The sequence below is a fragment of the Antechinus flavipes genome, chromosome 4 (genome assembly GCF_016432865.1).
Source record: "Antechinus flavipes isolate AdamAnt ecotype Samford, QLD, Australia chromosome 4, AdamAnt_v2, whole genome shotgun sequence".
NCBI classification, from domain to species: domain Eukaryota; kingdom Metazoa; phylum Chordata; class Mammalia; order Dasyuromorphia; family Dasyuridae; genus Antechinus; species Antechinus flavipes.
The window spans coordinates 206,375,312-206,392,863 of record NC_067401.1 but is presented as its reverse complement, the minus strand read 5'-3'; the positions used below and the strand labels follow the sequence as shown (position 1 = coordinate 206,392,863).

At 39.7% G+C, this 17,552-nt stretch overlaps 2 protein-coding genes across 2 annotated transcripts in view; both read right to left on the bottom strand.

Annotated features, from left to right (window-relative positions):
* RSPH9 (radial spoke head component 9) overlaps positions 1 to 635 on the bottom strand; it is a 31,552-nt gene extending 30,917 nt beyond the window's left edge. Inside the window, exon 1 of the mRNA XM_051997047.1 lies at positions 339 to 635. Coding sequence (XP_051853007.1) covers positions 339 to 565 — 227 coding nt within the window. The 5' untranslated portion in view covers positions 566 to 635. The remainder of the gene's footprint in view (positions 1 to 338) is intronic.
* Positions 636 to 3,843: 3,208 nt separating this feature from the next.
* On the bottom strand, positions 3,844 to 17,390 carry MAD2L1BP (MAD2L1 binding protein). Its single transcript, XM_051997046.1, has 3 exons — positions 17,235 to 17,390; positions 15,029 to 15,306; positions 3,844 to 12,697 (listed from the first exon to the last, which is right to left on the bottom strand). Exons 1-3 carry the CDS (start codon positions 17,326 to 17,328, stop codon positions 12,197 to 12,199), a joined length of 873 nt encoding a protein of 290 aa, XP_051853006.1. The 5' UTR covers positions 17,329 to 17,390; the 3' UTR covers positions 3,844 to 12,196.
* Positions 17,391 to 17,552: the final 162 nt, after the last annotated feature.

Below are 17,552 nucleotides of genomic sequence, written 5' to 3'. Positions count from 1 at the left end.
CTGTTGTGAGGACCACATGCGTTGATAAATGTAAATAAAAAGTGCTTATAACAGTGCCCAGCGCAAAGTAGACCTGTAATAAATACTTTGCACGTCCTCCTGTTGGCTCCGCCCCCTATCCTTCCCTGGCCCCGCCTTCTCGTTTAATTTCATTCTTCCTTTTGGTCCCGCCCCCTGGGGAAACCCCATCTTCTAGGTCTCGCCCCTCTCCCGGCCTTTCCCACTACCCTGCCTAGGTTCTTCCTCCAGACTCATTTCGATCCATTCCTTGGTCCCGCCTCTAGGAAAGGTTTCCTCCCCTGCCCCCCCTTCTCCTGTCTCCTAGTCCCGCCCCCTACCTGTATAGGCTTTTGCGGTCCCCAAGCTGGTCATCGCCCAAGCCCTGCGCGATGTAATAGTCAGCGACTAAGCCGAGGATCCGGCCCCAGAACAGCACCCGGTTGTAGCGGTAATCACGCTTAACAAGAAGCAAGGAGGTGAGCAGTGAAGCTCGACGGTCGGGGCTTAAACCTTGCCCGCTGCCTGATGCCAGCTCCAAGGAGAGAAGTAGGCTTTCAGAATCCATCGCTGCCACTAACAACCAGCCCGTTAACAGGAGAAGATGTTACTTTGGAGACCGCGAAACTCCGCCCCGCGACACAGGAAGTCCAGGTTCCCCTGCGATCATAGCACACCCCGTCCTCGGTTGCCCCTAGCAACGCGTGGGGCGGGGCTTCCGCTGTGGTCTTGGAGACAACGCTATATTCTCCCCCATCTCTCCAGCTCTTACTTTAGATGTTGCGCAGGGATGTCAGAGTGAAGGGTTGAGCATGTCTATTAATTTGAACAAAGTGTCCTAATACTTTCTACTTAGCTCCCTATTTAGGCAAAGATGAGGAGCATGAAGGCTGAGGGTGGAAATTAAAAAGCCCCAACTATGCCAAAAATTAGCTAGGTAGTCTCGGACAAGTCATCCAAAACTCTCGCTCAAGTTCCTTCTGCGTCTGTCATTCTGAGACTGCAATTGACTACCCAAGCCAGGCAGGCCTTTCCAAAGGGCCTCCCTTTTTATGAAACAGCAACCTCATTGCTGTTATACTTTTCAAGATTTTTTTGATAGCCAAAATCTTCTTTCATCCTTTTTCACCTAAGGCTCTTCATTATTTTATCTTGACATTCCTAGGAGTTTGAGACTTATTTTATATGATCAGGACCCCACTTTTCACTGATTTCTGGCCTAAAGTATCTTAATATTTTTTAAATAAGGGAGTTGAATTAACAACTCTTAAGTTAGTCATAAAAGTGTGACCACAGTGGTCAGGGGACTGGTGACTATGTCATACAGGATTCAAATGAAGCAACCAGGATGTTTCGTTTAGAGAAGACAGAGAAGAAAAATGGTACCAGCCTTTCTTTGGAGAGCTGTCATCGAGGATTATGTTTGTTCTACATAGCTTCAGAGGATCAAACAGGAGGAAGGCTATCCCATATATATTTTGACTTGACATAATATTCAAAAGTGAAAAGGAATGCCTCTGAAGGTGGTGAGTCTCCCCTTTTAGCCCAGACAATTATGTCTTGATAGCTTTTCCATGACTTGGACAAAAAATGCCATTTCCTCCTCACAAAGAGGTGACAGATCGACCCAGGGTGTAGATTGAGACATAATTTTTTTGGCCATGTCCAATGAAAGATTTTATTTTATTTGACTATGCACATTTGTTACAGGAATTGTATTTTCCTTTTTTCTTTTCAATGGCAGGTGAAGGAGAGAGATGGTAAGGAAAAAAGGTGTTTTTATTCATTGAAAAAAAATTTTAATCTAGAAATAAATAAAACTAACAATTTGGACAAAATGACTTCTCAGATCCATTCCACTTTCTAGACAAGCAAGGAAGGACAAATAACTGTCAAAAGAACTGGGCAGGGTTCCATTGGCATTCTAGAAGAATCTTAGGCCATAAAGTTCCCTATATTATTAATCATCATTTTTTTCTTTTTAATAGTTTAAAATTTTTTTCCAAATACATGCAAAGATAGTTTTCAATATTCACCTTTGCAAAACTTGTGGTCTAAATTTTTCTCTTTCTCCTCTCCCCCTCAAGGCAGTAAGCAATCTTGCCTCAGGAGACTGTGGTCTTCTAGCAAAGACTAGATGACCATTTGGAAATGATTTTCAATCTGAAACTGGTTGAAATAAAGAATCTATGTGATTAAAAAAAAAAAGACAGTAAGCAATCTGATATAGGTTAAATATGTGTGAGTCTTCTAAACTTATTTCCATATTCATGATGCTGCACACTCACAAAAATTAGATTAAAAGGAAAAACAAAGAAACAACAACAAAAGATGAAAATACTGTGCTTTGATCTATACATTCAATTTCCACAGTTCTTTCTCTGGATTTGGATGGCACTTTCTATCACAAGTCTATTGGAATTGCCTTGAATCATCTAATTGTTGGAAAAGAGTCAAGTCCATCATAGTTGGATCATCATCACATAATTTCTTGCTATTGGGTACAATGTTCTTTTGGCTCTGCTGGTTTTCTTGCTTCACTTAGCATCAGTTGATGTAAGTCTTTCCAGGCTTTTCTGAAATCAACCTATTCATCATTTCTTATAGAACAATAACATCCCATTACATTTACATACCATAACTTATTCAATTATTTTCCAACTGATAGCTATCTACTCAGTTTCTAGTTCATTGCCACTACAAAAAGGGTTACTACAAACATTTGTGCACATGGGTCATTTTTTTCCTTTTATGATCTCTTTGGGATACAGACCCAGTAGACACTCTGCTGGATCAAAGGGTATGAGCAGTTTGATAGACTTTTGGACATAGTTCCAAATCATTCTCCAGAATGGCTGAATGTAGTCATAATTCCACCAACAATGTATCGGTGCCCCAATTTTCCCACATCCCCTCCAACATTCATCATTATCTTTTCCTGTCTTCTTAGCTAATTTAAGAGGTATGAAGTAATACCTGAGTTGTTTTAATTTGCATTTCTCTGACCAATAGTGTCAATCATTTTAAAAGGGATTTTTGATCCTAGTTTCTTCTGAGGAAAAAGTTTATGAAATTGTTGTGACCCAAGTCCTCTTTGCCAAGCCAAACAGAGCGAAGTAATGGCATATCATTGACAAACATCGTGTGTCTTCTATACCAATATATTTTAAATTCCAATTGTCTGTTCTATTATGATGTAAGAAAAGCCCTTTTATTCTAGCTCTATACACTTTAGGACAGGAAATATAGCCTCTATTCATTAATAAAGGCATATTCTCTAAAAGATAGCCGAATATGTGGATGCACTGTTAGGATTCTTACAATGTGCTGAGTAAATGGAATTGAGGAGACTGGTTAAATCTAGTTTAGCATTGATTTGATCCTACAACAAATAATAGTTTCCTAGTCATATAATGATTGATGTATACTCAGTGCATAGCATATAAGCAAGAAGCTCTCAGGGCCAGACACTAGAAGGTCTCAGAGGAGGAGACAGATTCATTCCATCTTCCACCTTTGTGCTGGCTAGAGACTAAAGCAGAAATCTTTGGAGTCCGAGAGATTCAGAAGCCAGAGCTCAAGTTCTCAGAACCAAGACTACAGAAGGCCTCTAAGAAAGCTAACTAGGCCCCAGGAAAAGAGACAAGACTTTGAAGGATACAATAAAGGATTTGGACTTTAACTCCTGGCTGCATTTGGGGTGATTATACTGAACTGAATCAAAGGCTACCTCCAGAAGCCCCCCAAGAAACCTGCTCCCAGAGAAGATTAAATTTTAGAGAAGAAAATTACAATGCACAGAATACCATTTCTGACCAAAAAGCATGAGGAAAAAAAATCCATATCTTTCTTTTAAAAAAAAGCTTTTTATTTTCAAAACATATGCATAGTTTTCAACATTTCCCCCTTACAAAATCTTGTGTTCCAATTTTTTTTCTTCCTTTTCTCCCACCCCCTAAAAATATAGGGATCTATTTGCCCTAGATGGCAAGTAATCCAATCATCTCTTAATATAAAGCATGAGGTTCCTTCTGGTAGGAGAATAAGCCCTGCTCAATGATGAAAAAGTCACACTGCTGTGTTATTTAAAAAGGGCGGAAACCCAATGTGGATCAAGATGTCCACTTCCTCATGAATGAGAGAGACATGGGAGCACTGCTGACTAGGATTCAGCCGAGTTATGAGAGCTGCTGCCCTTTCCATTCTGGACAGTAGGTGGCGACAAGAAACCAGTTATACCCTATTGGTTTTGATTAAAAGACAAGTCAGAATGACCAAGACAGTTTGAAAAGAAAAGAAAATGCTAAGATTTCTAAGGGCAATACTGCCACCTGGGGTGGGGCGTCAGCGCCAAAGTCATATATTTCTAAGCATCCCCTTCATGAGGGGGGCTGACCCAAATCAGACAAAGGACTCTACAGCACATTTCACTCCAGGGAGCTAATCCCATAGAGCAAAGAACCTCACACTCAGATCTCCATCCAAACCTCCCTCCTGTTTGTTCTTTTCTTTCTCATTAGTTTACAATAGACTGCATTAATAGTCCCCTGACAAGACCTGCCAGGGTATACACGTGAGTTCAAACAGAACACGCTCAGTCCTGGGGCTAATTAAATTCTCTCTTCTACCTGGGTCTTATTAGCTGTTTCACACTCCATGTTTTGTGAAAGTCCTCTGGCATAGGGGAGTCTCTGATAGGAGGATGCAGGGTTCCCTTACTGACCCTTACTTTATACTACTAGGTTCTACTCCATTGATGCAGATGCAGCTTTGTCAATAGGTTGTCTTTGTCCAGGTATCTAATTTATGACTAAGAAAAAGTTCATGGGCCAAACAGAAGTGTCCAGGAAAACAGGTCTGGTTCTGAGTGCCAAGAATAATATGTAAAACAATGGGAAGCCATTCAATGCAAAGCTTTATTACCAAGAATGGAGATGGGGAAGAGGAGGAAAGAAAAGGAGACCCACATATAACTAATAAAGAGAGAATATAACTCATGTAAGGACGGTGCCTTTTGGGGGAGCAAAGAATCATAGGTCAATTCAACAGAAAGGGTCTAGCAGGAAGGGGTCCTCCTGCTAAAAGGAGAGTATATTCTCCAAAATGCTCTTTGAAAGTAAGGTTCTTATGATTTTGGAAAACCTCCCTTTGAGCTAGTAAAATTGTATATTAGTGGTCAGAGCAAACTATTATTTGGGGGGGTTACCAGGAAGAACAAAACAAGTACATGGTAGACAAAATATCAGTGGAGTATTTATCAAGGAGAAAAATAAGCTGGTAGTAGACAAAATAGTATTTGGGGAACAGAATTATAACAAGCCTCAAAAAATATTGTCAATATTTTTCCATGAGTAAATTCTATAAGCTTATAGCCTTCCTTAAGGGGAAACTGTCATGGTGATGTCGAAACTACCAAGCCTAATCATATAGCACACTCCATAGCAATACCTGCATTTGTCCTACCTACAACAGCTAGGTTATAGTAGTATATAGGCATATGTACTAATGTTTTGCCTATGGTAAATATGACTCTTGCTTAGCTGGTCCAAGATTAAAAAATCTTGCTAAAGGCAAGAAAAGGCAACTTGGTATATTGGGCAGATAAGTGAGGTGGGAGACCCGATTCTAGTTCCTACTCTGCCACTAATAACCAGATCAGAGATCTCAAACCAATATAGCTGTCAAGACAGACTGACTCTCATCCCTACCTCCTCCTTCCTCTCCTCTTCCTGGTCTCTACCTCTCCATTGTTATCCTTCAACTTGGCTCCTACTTGGGAGGAAAACAGAGTGGTATAGTAAAATGAGTACTCGAGTGAGTCAACAGACTGGAATTTAAGTCCCAGATCTGCCACTAAGACCTGTTTCCTCATTTATAAAACAAACAAATGACCTATTTTATTTTCTAAGATCCCTTCAAGTTCTAAATCTGTGCTGCAGCATTTGAGCTGATTTTCCTAACCTTGAGAATGAATTTCACCAGGAGCCCTCCCAACTCTACAGAAACTAAAAGTAGCTTCTCTAGCCATGGCCCCTCCCCCACAAAATTAAGGGAGCTATGGAACTAGATAAAATCTAATTCATCTTCCTGTTCCAGAATAGATTCTAATACTGAGACAATTCAATAAGCATTTATATTAAACACATGATGTGTGCATAGTTCTGTTATGGAGTTGGGGTTTGGGTAGGAGGCAATATTGAAAATGAAAAAAGTCACAGGCATCACAGAATTTTAAGAGTTGGAAGAGACTTGAGGCAAATCCTACCATAATACAAAAAGTGCTCAGTCTGCCTCTGTTGAAACATCTATAAGGAGGAACCCACTACTTTCTGAGGCCAATCGTTTTCAAGATTGGATACTTAAAATTTTAAAAACAGGCTGAGTGCATCACAGAAAATAGCCCAACAGATAGCAGCAACAAACAGCAGGGTCAAATACAAGGATAGGTTCCCACTAGGGCAGCTATAAGAGCATTAATTGCCCCAATTTTGTAACATTTCTTTTGAATATCCCATCTCTAAGTAACAGTGTAACTTTTGGAGAGTGTGCCTCTTTGTACATAGGGGTACTTTCCTTATTTATCTTGTCAAGCTGTTTAATTGTCCTTTCTTTTGAACTGTCCTCATGCTGGTCTGTTAAAAGAGAAATACTGGTTGGGTCTGTGAATTGTCCCTCTGAATATATAGTAACCAAAGCATGTTTTTTGTACAGGGACTTACTTTTAGGATGTTAACATATGAGAAGGGCCCCAAGCCACTTAAGAACTTTGGAAACTTTATTTTTGTAAGCACTTTGCAAATCTTAAAGCACTGTATATGTTGGTTATTAAATTATTAATATACCACCATCATACCTGAATTAATTATATGATAGGCTGAATTTCTCGATGCTAATTAAATATACAACTTTAAAATATCAAGTCTTTATGTTTAAAAATACTCCCAGGGGTGTGCATTAAGCAAAACAGCTCTGGACTATGGCCAATCAATTATTAGTCAAGAAATCATACCCAAGTAACCAGTCAGTCCTTGTGACTCACTGTGGATAACAAAAGAAAAAGCCTAATTAAAAAATGATCATTTGTGCCCTGCAAGACACTATCTCAAAAATGTGTCCAGAATGAGTTTGAGGGTAGGAACTGTATATTAATATTATTAATAGCGGCTTACAGTTATAGTGATTTTAAAGTTACAGTGCACTGAGGTGTGGCACAGGGCAATGAAAAAAAACCAAAATTTATCCATTCAAAAGAATTGCTGTTCTCTTCACTGGGATGATTACAGACATATTTCAATGAAGCTATCTTCTGGCTCAACGTATCTCTTTTGGAATTTCCATCAATTCTGCATATGCATAACTTTTTGAACCTCCTAATTAGTAGTAAGTCTTCTTTCTTCAAAGACTGGTTCAATTTTTAGAAAGAGCCAAAAATCAAGCAGAGAAAACTTAGGTAAATTAGGTGGGTAATGAGGAACTTAATGTTCTACTGGAGAATCCTACAGGTAAAGAGATAAGAACATACAAAATAATTTGAGAAGGGAGAGAACAGTAACTGGGAAAGATTAGGAGAGACTTTTGACTGGCGATGAAACAGAAGAAAGCAGTAGACATTAAGTATCCTAAAAGGAATGTGTGAAAAAGTGCATTTCCGATATGGCTAGGTTGTGCAAAAGAAAGGAGATGGCATACTGAGCTGGGGAATAGCAGGTAGGTCAGTTTAGCTGTTATTGAGAGTGGATAATGGAGAATAATAGAGTGTGGAGGGTAATGGCTACTAAGCTCATTACTGGCTGAAGCCAGATTGAAGGACTCTCAATGCAAAGCAGACTAGTTTGTTATTTTGCAGTAGAGGCAATAAAAGCCATTGAGGATTCCTGAGCAGGCAAATGACATGGTCAGACTTGTGCTTTAAGGTGATACTAGAAATGATATGGAGGATGGATTGGAGACTTTGAGATGGTAAATCAAGATGACTGAAAGGATGATAGTACCCTCAGTAAAAATATATAGCTACAAATCAGTTTCCTTATATGTGGAATTTTTGTTGCTGTTCTGTCATTTCAGTTTTGTCCAACTATTCATGACCCTATTTGGGGTCTTCTTCACAAGGATACTGGAGTGGTTTGCCATTTCCTTTTCCAGTTCATTTTACAGATAAGGAAATTGAGGGCAAACAGGGTTTAGGTGACTTGGCCAGAGTCACACAGTTTTAAGTGTTTAAGGCTGGATTTGAACTCAGGAAAATGTGTCTTTCTGACTCCAGGTCTGGCATTTTACTGTGCCTGTAAATCCAGCTGCCTGTAAATATGGAACTACAATTTATAAATTTAATGGCAATAGTATATAGTCTTGTAATAGTTATAAGTCACAACTACACTGTCAACACACCCAATTTTCAAAACAATAGGTAATAATGATGATAATGATTGTGTGTCAGGAATTTGCAAAGCATTACACAAATATGATTTCATTTGTTCAGTAAAAATAATATGTATTAGACTGTAAATTCCTTGAAGGCAGGAGATATTACTTTTCAGTTTTGTATCTTCCATAGCAACCAGAACAGTGCCTTTCACATAGTAAAGTGCTTAACAAATGTTTGCTGAATTGGATATTAACTGAAGGACAGATTCTCTTCTCATCACTGGGTTTTTCCCAGTATTTACCAGAAAAGAGAAGGGAGTCACAGAATCACACACTACGGTGTATCAGAAATGGAAAGAATGGCAAGTATTATCTAAATGATTCTCAGACTTTTTGATCTCAGTATCTCTTTGCATTCTTAAAACTTACTGAGAAGCACCCTGCCCCCAAGAGTGTCTATTTACATGTGTTCTATCTATGAATATGAGCCATGTTAGAAACACTTTAGTATTATTATAAAAAAAGTTTTAACTTTGTAGAGCCTTGAGAGTAGTCTCAGGGACCACAAGCCCACACTTTATGAACTACAAACCTAGTTCAATTCCCTCATTTTTCAACAACAACAACAAAAAAAAGTCCTAAGAGCTTAAGTGCTTTGTCTAAGATCACACAATTAGGAAAAGTGGCAGTACCAGGATTCAAATCTAGGTCTTTTGACTTTAAGTCTTCTGATTATATAGAACACCCTAGAGAAAAGAAAACAATAAATAAGAGTCAGAAATTTAGGGAAAGTCAAGCTAGGAGAAAAAAATAGAGAGGCAAATACAGATCTGAATGGATCAAAGAAGTCAGAAAGTTTCCCACCACCTGACCCCTCAAAAACCTTCCCCCCACCTGACCCTTTTGAACTGTCAAAGGATCACAACAAATGCCAGCTTATCTTCTACCTTTGAAAACAGACTGGGAGCACTAAGGGCAAGAATCCCAGAATGGTTAGGGATGGAAGGAACTATGGAGACTTTCGAGTATACCCTTTCATTTTACATATGGGGAAAATGAGGCCAGAAAGATTAAGAATGTGGCTTACAAAGTCCCCCAGCTAGTCAGAAGTTTATCTTGAATTGCCACCCTGTGAGAACAGAAAAATCCAATGACACATCAATCAACATTTTGTTTTTTTTTTTAACCAGCTCTTTGATTTCATCAGTGTTGGGAGTTCCCATTGAGGAACATTCTCTTCCCAACAGTGATTGGCACTCTTTTTGCAACTGACAATTACAGGGTTGCCTAGGGGCACTAAGGGGATTACAGGCAGTCTATGTCAGCAGAATTCTTTCTTTGGGAGGGAGGCAACTCACCACACTTGCTTTCCCTATCTATTTGCATGAGCTTCCAAAAATGAGACAGGTAGTAAGAAGTAAAAACTAAATATCTCACTTTCCTTCTTCAGCATATTTATGTGAATTAAGTGCTCAGACTCTTCCTGGCCCAATTTCTTAGACTTGATCAGCTTCTACAGAAGTCATCTTCAGATGGTTTCCCCAGTATGAGATATGGTTTCCCCAGAATTGGAAATTAAACAGACATTGCAAGAAAGGATGGCATTTGGAATTAAGACTAAAATGACCATATGGAAGAACCAAATATTCTTAACATATTTTTAAAAATGATACTATATAACTAGGATAATAGGTTATAGCATAGGGTAGCTACTTAGGTGGTCAAGAAATAAGCTGGACAAGACAAGGCTGTCATCTGAAGCAAAGACTACAAATTACAACTCTCCTGGGTTTGGAAATTATATCAATTCTTTAGGTCCACCAGTGACTTTGACCCTTTAATCATATGGCTTGACAGACAAAAATAGAGAGCCGTGTACCCTAAACTTCATGGCATAAAAAAGGGGGAATATATATTTTTAATCTTGAAAAGATCCCCTTGTCATATATATCTCTGTAAGTTGCATCATAGTGTGCTGCCTAATTCTTTGTCTCCTTTCTAATCAAGAAACTAATCACAGGCACATAGATAATTTTCCTGATCACTCTAATCTTTGAATCCAATGATAACTTTCTGCAATTCTATCTGAAAGTGAATAGTATTAAGGGAAAAAGAAGCATTAGGTAGCATCTTCAGGGAACAAAGTCACTTAAATTTACTTCTGCTATCCTAACAGTGATACTAATGTTTGATATACTTCTTCAAGGTGAAGAATCAATTGATGTGAGAATTCTTTCTCGACATCACATGCTACAAATACACTACAACCTGAGAGTCTTCAAGATTCACCATGGTTTTTTTTTTTTTTTTAATTGATTGCCATACAGTCAAAACTGGAGATGGGCTTTTGCCAGATATGTTGATCTTGAGTGACTCCTACATGGCCCATAGTTGTATCCAAATACCTTTCAGTAGGATATGACCTGACAGAATTTGTGTACTGACCAGAGCTTTTAAGAACCAAGGGTCACAGATCTAGAACTGAAAAAGAACCTCAGAAAGCATCTGGCATTTTTGTGTCATAAGACCTGCTTTGTCAATCTAGTGAAATCCAGGTATACTATACCTGAAATGATGTTTTTAAATACAAAATACAAAATACAGAGGACCACAAAAGAAATGTTACATTAAAAGTTATCTAATTTTTTTTAAGCATTTAAGAGCCTCTAGGATAAAAATACCTAATTTAGTCCAACCTCATTTTTTCAGATGAGGAAAACAGGCCTAGAGAGATGAAATGACTTGTTTAAAATTATGTAGGCAATTAGCATTAGAAGCAGAATTTGAACCCAGATTCTCTGATCAACTCAACGTTTTTCCTACTGTATCCAGTCTTCATTTTATATGAGAGGATTTTAAGGGAGATGATAATATTATAATGGCAATAGCAACCTTACAACTCTGTTTGACGCTCAGAAAACACATTCCCCACAATTACAAGCATCATTCTTATTTTAGACAGTAAAACTACAGACATGAAATAACTAGACTGGGATCCCAAAAACTAATGGTAGTGGAGCTAGGAGGATAATCCAAGGGCTTCTTGATTCCAAGAGCAAGGCTCATTCTACTAGCTGATGCTGCCACCTCTTCTCTCTGGCAGGGCCAATAATTTTCTTTTCCATAAAAAGAAATCACTTCTTTGTACTTATCTCCTTATTTAAGTTAAGGTACGAAATCCAAAGCTCAAGAATCCTAAAATCTGGAGTCTAGTCTTCATATTGGGTAGAGAGAAGGATTCTGGCCTTCCTCAAATCTATGTTTATTAACTGGGTTTAGTGCCCAATTATTCTGATACCCTCTGAATTTGGTACTGCTTGCAGAAGCCCAGTATTTGTCTCAACCTGGCAAAGGGGCAGTTGACATGAATGGCCGAGGAGCCCCTGGGACAGAGAAGGCAAAAGAAGAAAACTAGACACTAAGGTCTCAAACCTGGAAAGTCCCTTTAAGTCAATGGATATCCAGGAGAATTTAATATGAATACATTCATTTTTATATACAAGCTTGCTCAGTCATACCAACATTATTTCATTGGAAGCCAAAGCACATATAGCTCAGGCCCATCCCCAGCTGAGCAAGGTTAAGAGGAATCTCTACAAAAGCTATCATCACAAGCCCCTCTAAATCCTTCCCAGCCCTAATATAGACTGAATGACCCATCACCCCACAGGAAAATCAGCCCTGCAGGGAGACTTGGCTGCTCAGTTATCACAATGTAGCTCCATAATACAATCCTTAGAAGCTCAGTTGGAAGAACAGTTCAAGCAAGCAAGGTAATTGGCCCACAGTGAAACAGATGAACTAGCTGTGCTGCTCACAAGAGCACAAAGCCTTTTCATTCACGAAAGCCTTTGAGTGTCACTGGTGCCTGGAACCAGATATAATCATCCCAGGTAGAGTCTGGGATGGGGGGACCCCCACAAGACAAGGTCACAGTCAACTTGTGGCCCCGTTTCGGAACCTGATAATTGAGTTTGGGGCGGAACCAGTCCTCACCACACTCACGATGTCCCTGGGCCATGACAATGGTGCCCATGGCTGGAGCAGCCTTCAGTTCACTAAAAGCATCAGCCATGAAGAGAGCACGGAAGAGACGGCGCAGGCAAGCAGAAGTGCTGAGGCTTTGCCCCATCCTGCCCAGAGTCAGACGAGCCAGGTCCAGCTCATAAAACTCCTTCGGGCACATAGCATTGCCCCCAAGAAGGATAAGCACCCGTGGTACCAGCGTCCTGGCAAAGAGGCTCTCGAGGTGGCTCAGGATGCCTTCCAGTTCTACCAAGGCCTGCTGGAATTTCTTGTAGCTTCTCTCAGCTTTCTTCTTCACTATGTCCTCTGCCTGTGGGATAGTCAAAGGCAGGGAATGAGCATTAATGACCCATAGTTGGCCTCTCCAATCTATCCCTTCCCCCTCCCACGTCTTAATACCACTTATTCCCTTGGTTAGGTTACCCCACTACTTAGGAATTATAAGATCATAGACTTAGGAGCTGGAAAAGACCTTCAAGTGCTATCCAGTCCAAACTTTTTATTGTTCATTGAAATTAACTGAAGGCCAAAGTGGTGAAGTGAGTGGTGCAAGATTCCATAGCTAGTAAATAACAGAGCCAGGATTTGAACTCTTGTCTTCTTAGTCTAAATCAAGCATTTTTTCCACTGCAACCTATTTTTCCTTGTTAAAGGACAATCGACATATCTCAAACTTCTGATTTGTAACATTATAAAAAAATTATCCATTCATAAACAGCTCCTCGGTTGAATGGATCAGAGAGCTAACCCAATTTCACCTTCATTCTCATCTCTATATAGTACTTTCACCAGTAGCCAAAAGCCCTACCAATTCCAACAAATGATACTCTAAATTCAGATTATCTCTGCTGTCTTTCTTCAATTGTGGGATCTTACTGTACAGCACATGGCTGTAGTAATTCCAGTTTAGGGCATTTGCTAAGGCAGTGCCTAGCACTGACACACCAAAACTTTGCCCACGAACAACCACAATTCAAAATATGCAAGGCACTATTCAAGATTATCATCAGAAAGCACTAAACACCTCATAACATGTGGTGACTACACTATGGCCATTCCTTCAATAAACTCCAATCAGCAAGAGAAGACAGGGTGGCTACTTTCTAACCAAGGACTTTATATAAGAGAAGATAATGTGAGGCAGAGAGATCAAGTCACAAGTCAAGTCATTGGAATCATCACTCTTCTGGTGCTCTTTCTACATCCCTATGCCTTTACTTTCAGCTAGTTTATAAGTGACAAACTAGTCAAGTGAGGCTGATCTATATATCAGCTAAAGATATATACTTCTAGGTCTGCATCCCAAAAAAGATTAAAAAAAAAAAAAAAGGAAAAGGACTTATATATAGAAAAATATTTTTAGCAATTCTTTTCTGGAGGCAAAGAATTGTAAATAGAGGAGATGTCCATCAACTGGAATGGCTGAGAAAACTGTGGTACGTGTTTATGATGGAATACTACTGCACTATAAGAAATGACGAGGATTCTCTCTGAAAAAGCTGGACTGATATAAAGTGAAATAACAGCACTATCTATACTTTTAAGTAGCTATTTTATCAGGAATACAATGATCCAAGACAATTCTGAAGTAAGACTTATGAAGAAAAATGCCACCGATCCCCCAAAGAAAGAACTGATGGTGTCTGAAGCATACTTTTTTAACTTGATTTTTCTTGAGGGTTTTTTTGATTTTACATTCCTACACATATATAACCTATGTCAAATTACTTGCTTTCTTAACGAGGGGAAGTGAGGACAGCAGAGAATTTGGAACTCAAAGTTTTGAAAACTTATGTTAAAAGTTGTTTTTACATGTAACTGGGGGGAAAATAAAATACTAAATTAAAAAAAATAAAATGGAAGCATAACACACGCCATTAATAAAATCACAGCCCTATTTTAAAATTATTCTGCTTTATGGAGCCTGTTATGAAAACTTGAGGAGGAGATGTCTTCGCAACCATCAACCTATCAAGTGCCAAATATATGTAATGGGACCTGTGTTGCACTGAAATAGGTAACTCTCAATAAGGGGATTCCATTTCCAGTGCAAATGGGCGGTACGTTTTCAGCACTTCAGAATTTTAGAGAATGGCCTAGATCACTAAGAAGCTATGGGACTTAGCTAAGGTCACACATGTCAGAGGCAGGAACTGAATCCAGATTTATTAGACTCCAAAGCCAGCTCTTTAGCCACTCCACCACACTTCTTATCTTTTTCTCCATAGCACTGTACAGTTTGAGAAGTGATGCTTCCACAGAATTTGGATTCAACATGAAATGATGGGCAACCTTATCAGGAGCAATTTCAGTAGAGTCATGGGATCAGAAGTCTCTAAGGTGCTATGAATCAAAGAAATAGAGGCAATTAGCCTCAAAGAGGCAAAGGACACCTGAGTGGCCAGTTAAATGGACTAACCCATTCCTGGGAGGGAATGGAATATGTACTTATGGTCATTTAACCTTAGCTCAAAGGCTTTTAGTGAAGATGGACTGGATGTTTTTTCTATGCTAAGTCAAGTATGGAAAGGAGGGACATGGCTAATGCTGACACTGAAACAAAAGCTATTTAGGTTAGTTAGCCCTTTTTCTGCCAAATTCCCTTCTTCCCAACTTACCCCAGAGCAAAGCCCAAACTCACCTGAGGAGAAGGTTTGGAGTAGAAGACGGTGAGCTGGTCATAGGGAAGTGGCAGCTGCTGCCTCTGGTACATGATGTGCTTTAGGAGCTCACAGGCAAATCTACAGCAACCTTCTGAGCTCACAGGTCCTGGAAATACCACAGGGACCATGGAGTCTCCAGGACAGAGATGCTCAGGGTTGCTAGAAGGGCCATAGGCTGAGGCAGACTCAAGTAATTCTGTCTGGGAGGCACAAGATCCTTCTGAATCCTCTATCCTTTCCAACTCTGAAAGTTGGGCTAAATAATAGGATGCAAAAGAAAAAGTCAAATTTAATAGTCATGTTTATTTTTGTTTTCATTGACTGAAATTTCCCTATACCTATTCTCATGAATTGCAAAATTAATGGCTCAGGTCTTGTAGTGTAGAATCTATAGAGTCTAATCTACCAGTTCAAACCCTGACATATCCCCCACTCCCTGGATCTAGAAGGAAAGAATACAGCCTCTGATCTAAGATCAGAATAAAAGTGTAATGCCGGAGAAACTGAGGCAAGATAGAGAGATTAGAGTTTTAATATTTTATTTATTGGCGAGTTTAATTGACTAGACAGGACTCTTGTCTCAAAGCATCCAGTAGTGAATGTGAGAATCCCAGGTTTTTTTTAATAGCACTTTAGTAAGAAGAGAAACAAAAGCAGGAAGAAAAGAGCGGGAAGTCTCAGGACCATAAATTTGGTTCTAGCAGGATGGGGGGAAAACTATAAATTCTTACTAGGAAGCCAGAGTCAACATGTCTGAATAAACAGAAGTAAAAATGTCAATTAGGTATCTGAGACAGTCTTATCTTTTAGATATGTTTAAAGAATGTTTAGAGGGGGTAGTGCAGTGCCTAATGGGCAGGAAAAAAGGCAGGGGTTGTGTGTGGGCTCAGGACAATGGAGATATAATTCAGGGAAACGAATGCAGGGAAACTGAGGTAGAACAAATTCACGGAGACTGGCATAACAAAAGGCTCAAATGATACCATTTATCTTTATAAACTTTAAAACATCATTTATTACAAATATACATATGTATATATACTCATACATATATGCATTATCTATATACATACACATACACCTACAGACACAAATGTACACACATATGGAGGGCTAGGTGTCACAGTGGACCTACTGAGTCTGGAGTCAGAAAGACAAAATCTGGTCTCAGACACATACTGTGTGCCCTGGGCATTCTGCTTGCCTCAGTTTTCTAATCAGTAAAGTGAGCTGAAGAAGGAATGGCAAACCACTCTACTATCTCTGTCAAGAAAATTCCCAAAAGTAGTTACAAAGAGTCAAATAGTAACGACTAAACTATTACACACACACACATATACACTATGTATGTACATGTATAATATACATGTAAATATATGCATAGACATATACCTTATATATGGTCATAGTATATATGTTCTTTCTATATACAATATGTATGCTTATATAGTATATGTTATCTCTATATACTATAGACACATATACATTTATATATAGCTATTGTCGTTAAGAAAACAGTGAAGGAGTGTGTGGGGGGGAGAAGATCCATCTCATAAGCTTAGCTACAAGACCAGCTAGATGTCAATTAAATTCATTAAAATAGAATAGTGGTGATTGGAGAGAAAACAGAAACAAAAGGATTTGAGAGGCTAGAGGTCACCAAAGAGGTGTTCTGGGCACAGGGGGGATACTGCAGAAAGTTGGATTTTGACCCTGGCTTAGGGGGCCTTCAGGAAGAAAGAGAAATCAGAATCGAAGTCCAGGAGAAGGTAGGCTCCTAGAAGGTAGGGCCTGGATTGCTTTTGTCTTTATATCCTTAGTTCTGACCTAGAACAGAGCCTGGACCAAAAGAGGGGCTTAGTAATTAACTTCTCCTTGATTGATGGGAGAGGCGAGATGGATCTGAGAGGGTGGTCAAGTGCTTGACACAAAGTGGCAGCTCAACAACTGCACGAATACTTAAGAAGGAGAGTAGGAGAGAGAATGAGAGGATTTGAGGAAAAAAAAGCTGGATACTAGGCGGGATAGACACGGCGGGGTGGAGGGGGAGGGGTGCGATTGGTCACCTCCCGGGGAGGGGATTGATCCCAAAGACCCAAGAACGGATTAGTGGGGCTGAGTAGGGACAAGCGGCAACAGCCTGGCCCACAGTCGCCCCAAGGAGCCGCGTATCTCACGCTTTACCATCGACCGCCGCCACTTCCGGCTTCGGCTCCGCCATCACAACCTCCTCCCTCCGCCAGCCAGTTTGAATGAATCCCTCCTCGCGGAGCACCATGGGAAGCTACTACTTCCGCTTCCGGCGCGGAAAGGAGTGAAGAAAAGTGGCTGTTCTATGTAGGTGTGGATGCAAGGGAACTCCTTGCGTAGCTCCGCCTTCTTCTCGTATTACGTTAATTTAACTTTCTAGACTAATGCGCGGCCCTGTGCTCTTTAGGGACATCCCACTTTAATGTTGCTTCCTCCTTGGGAAATCAGTCTTTGGCCTTGTTGAAATAGTTA

Bases quoted from the DNA above. Each gene is read 5' to 3' on its own strand.
- MAD2L1BP (XM_051997046.1), bottom strand. From the start codon at position 17,328: ATGGTGCTCCGCGAGGAGGGATTCATTCAAACTGGCTGGCGGAGGGAG. The intron at 15,307-17,234 runs GTAAAGCGTGAG...CCTATTATTTAG, and splicing joins GGAAGTGGCGGCGGTCGATG to CCCAACTTTCAGAGTTGGAA. The intron at 12,698-15,028 runs GTGAGTTTGGGC...ACTATCCCACAG, and splicing joins ACTCCAAACCTTCTCCTCAG to GCAGAGGACATAGTGAAGAA.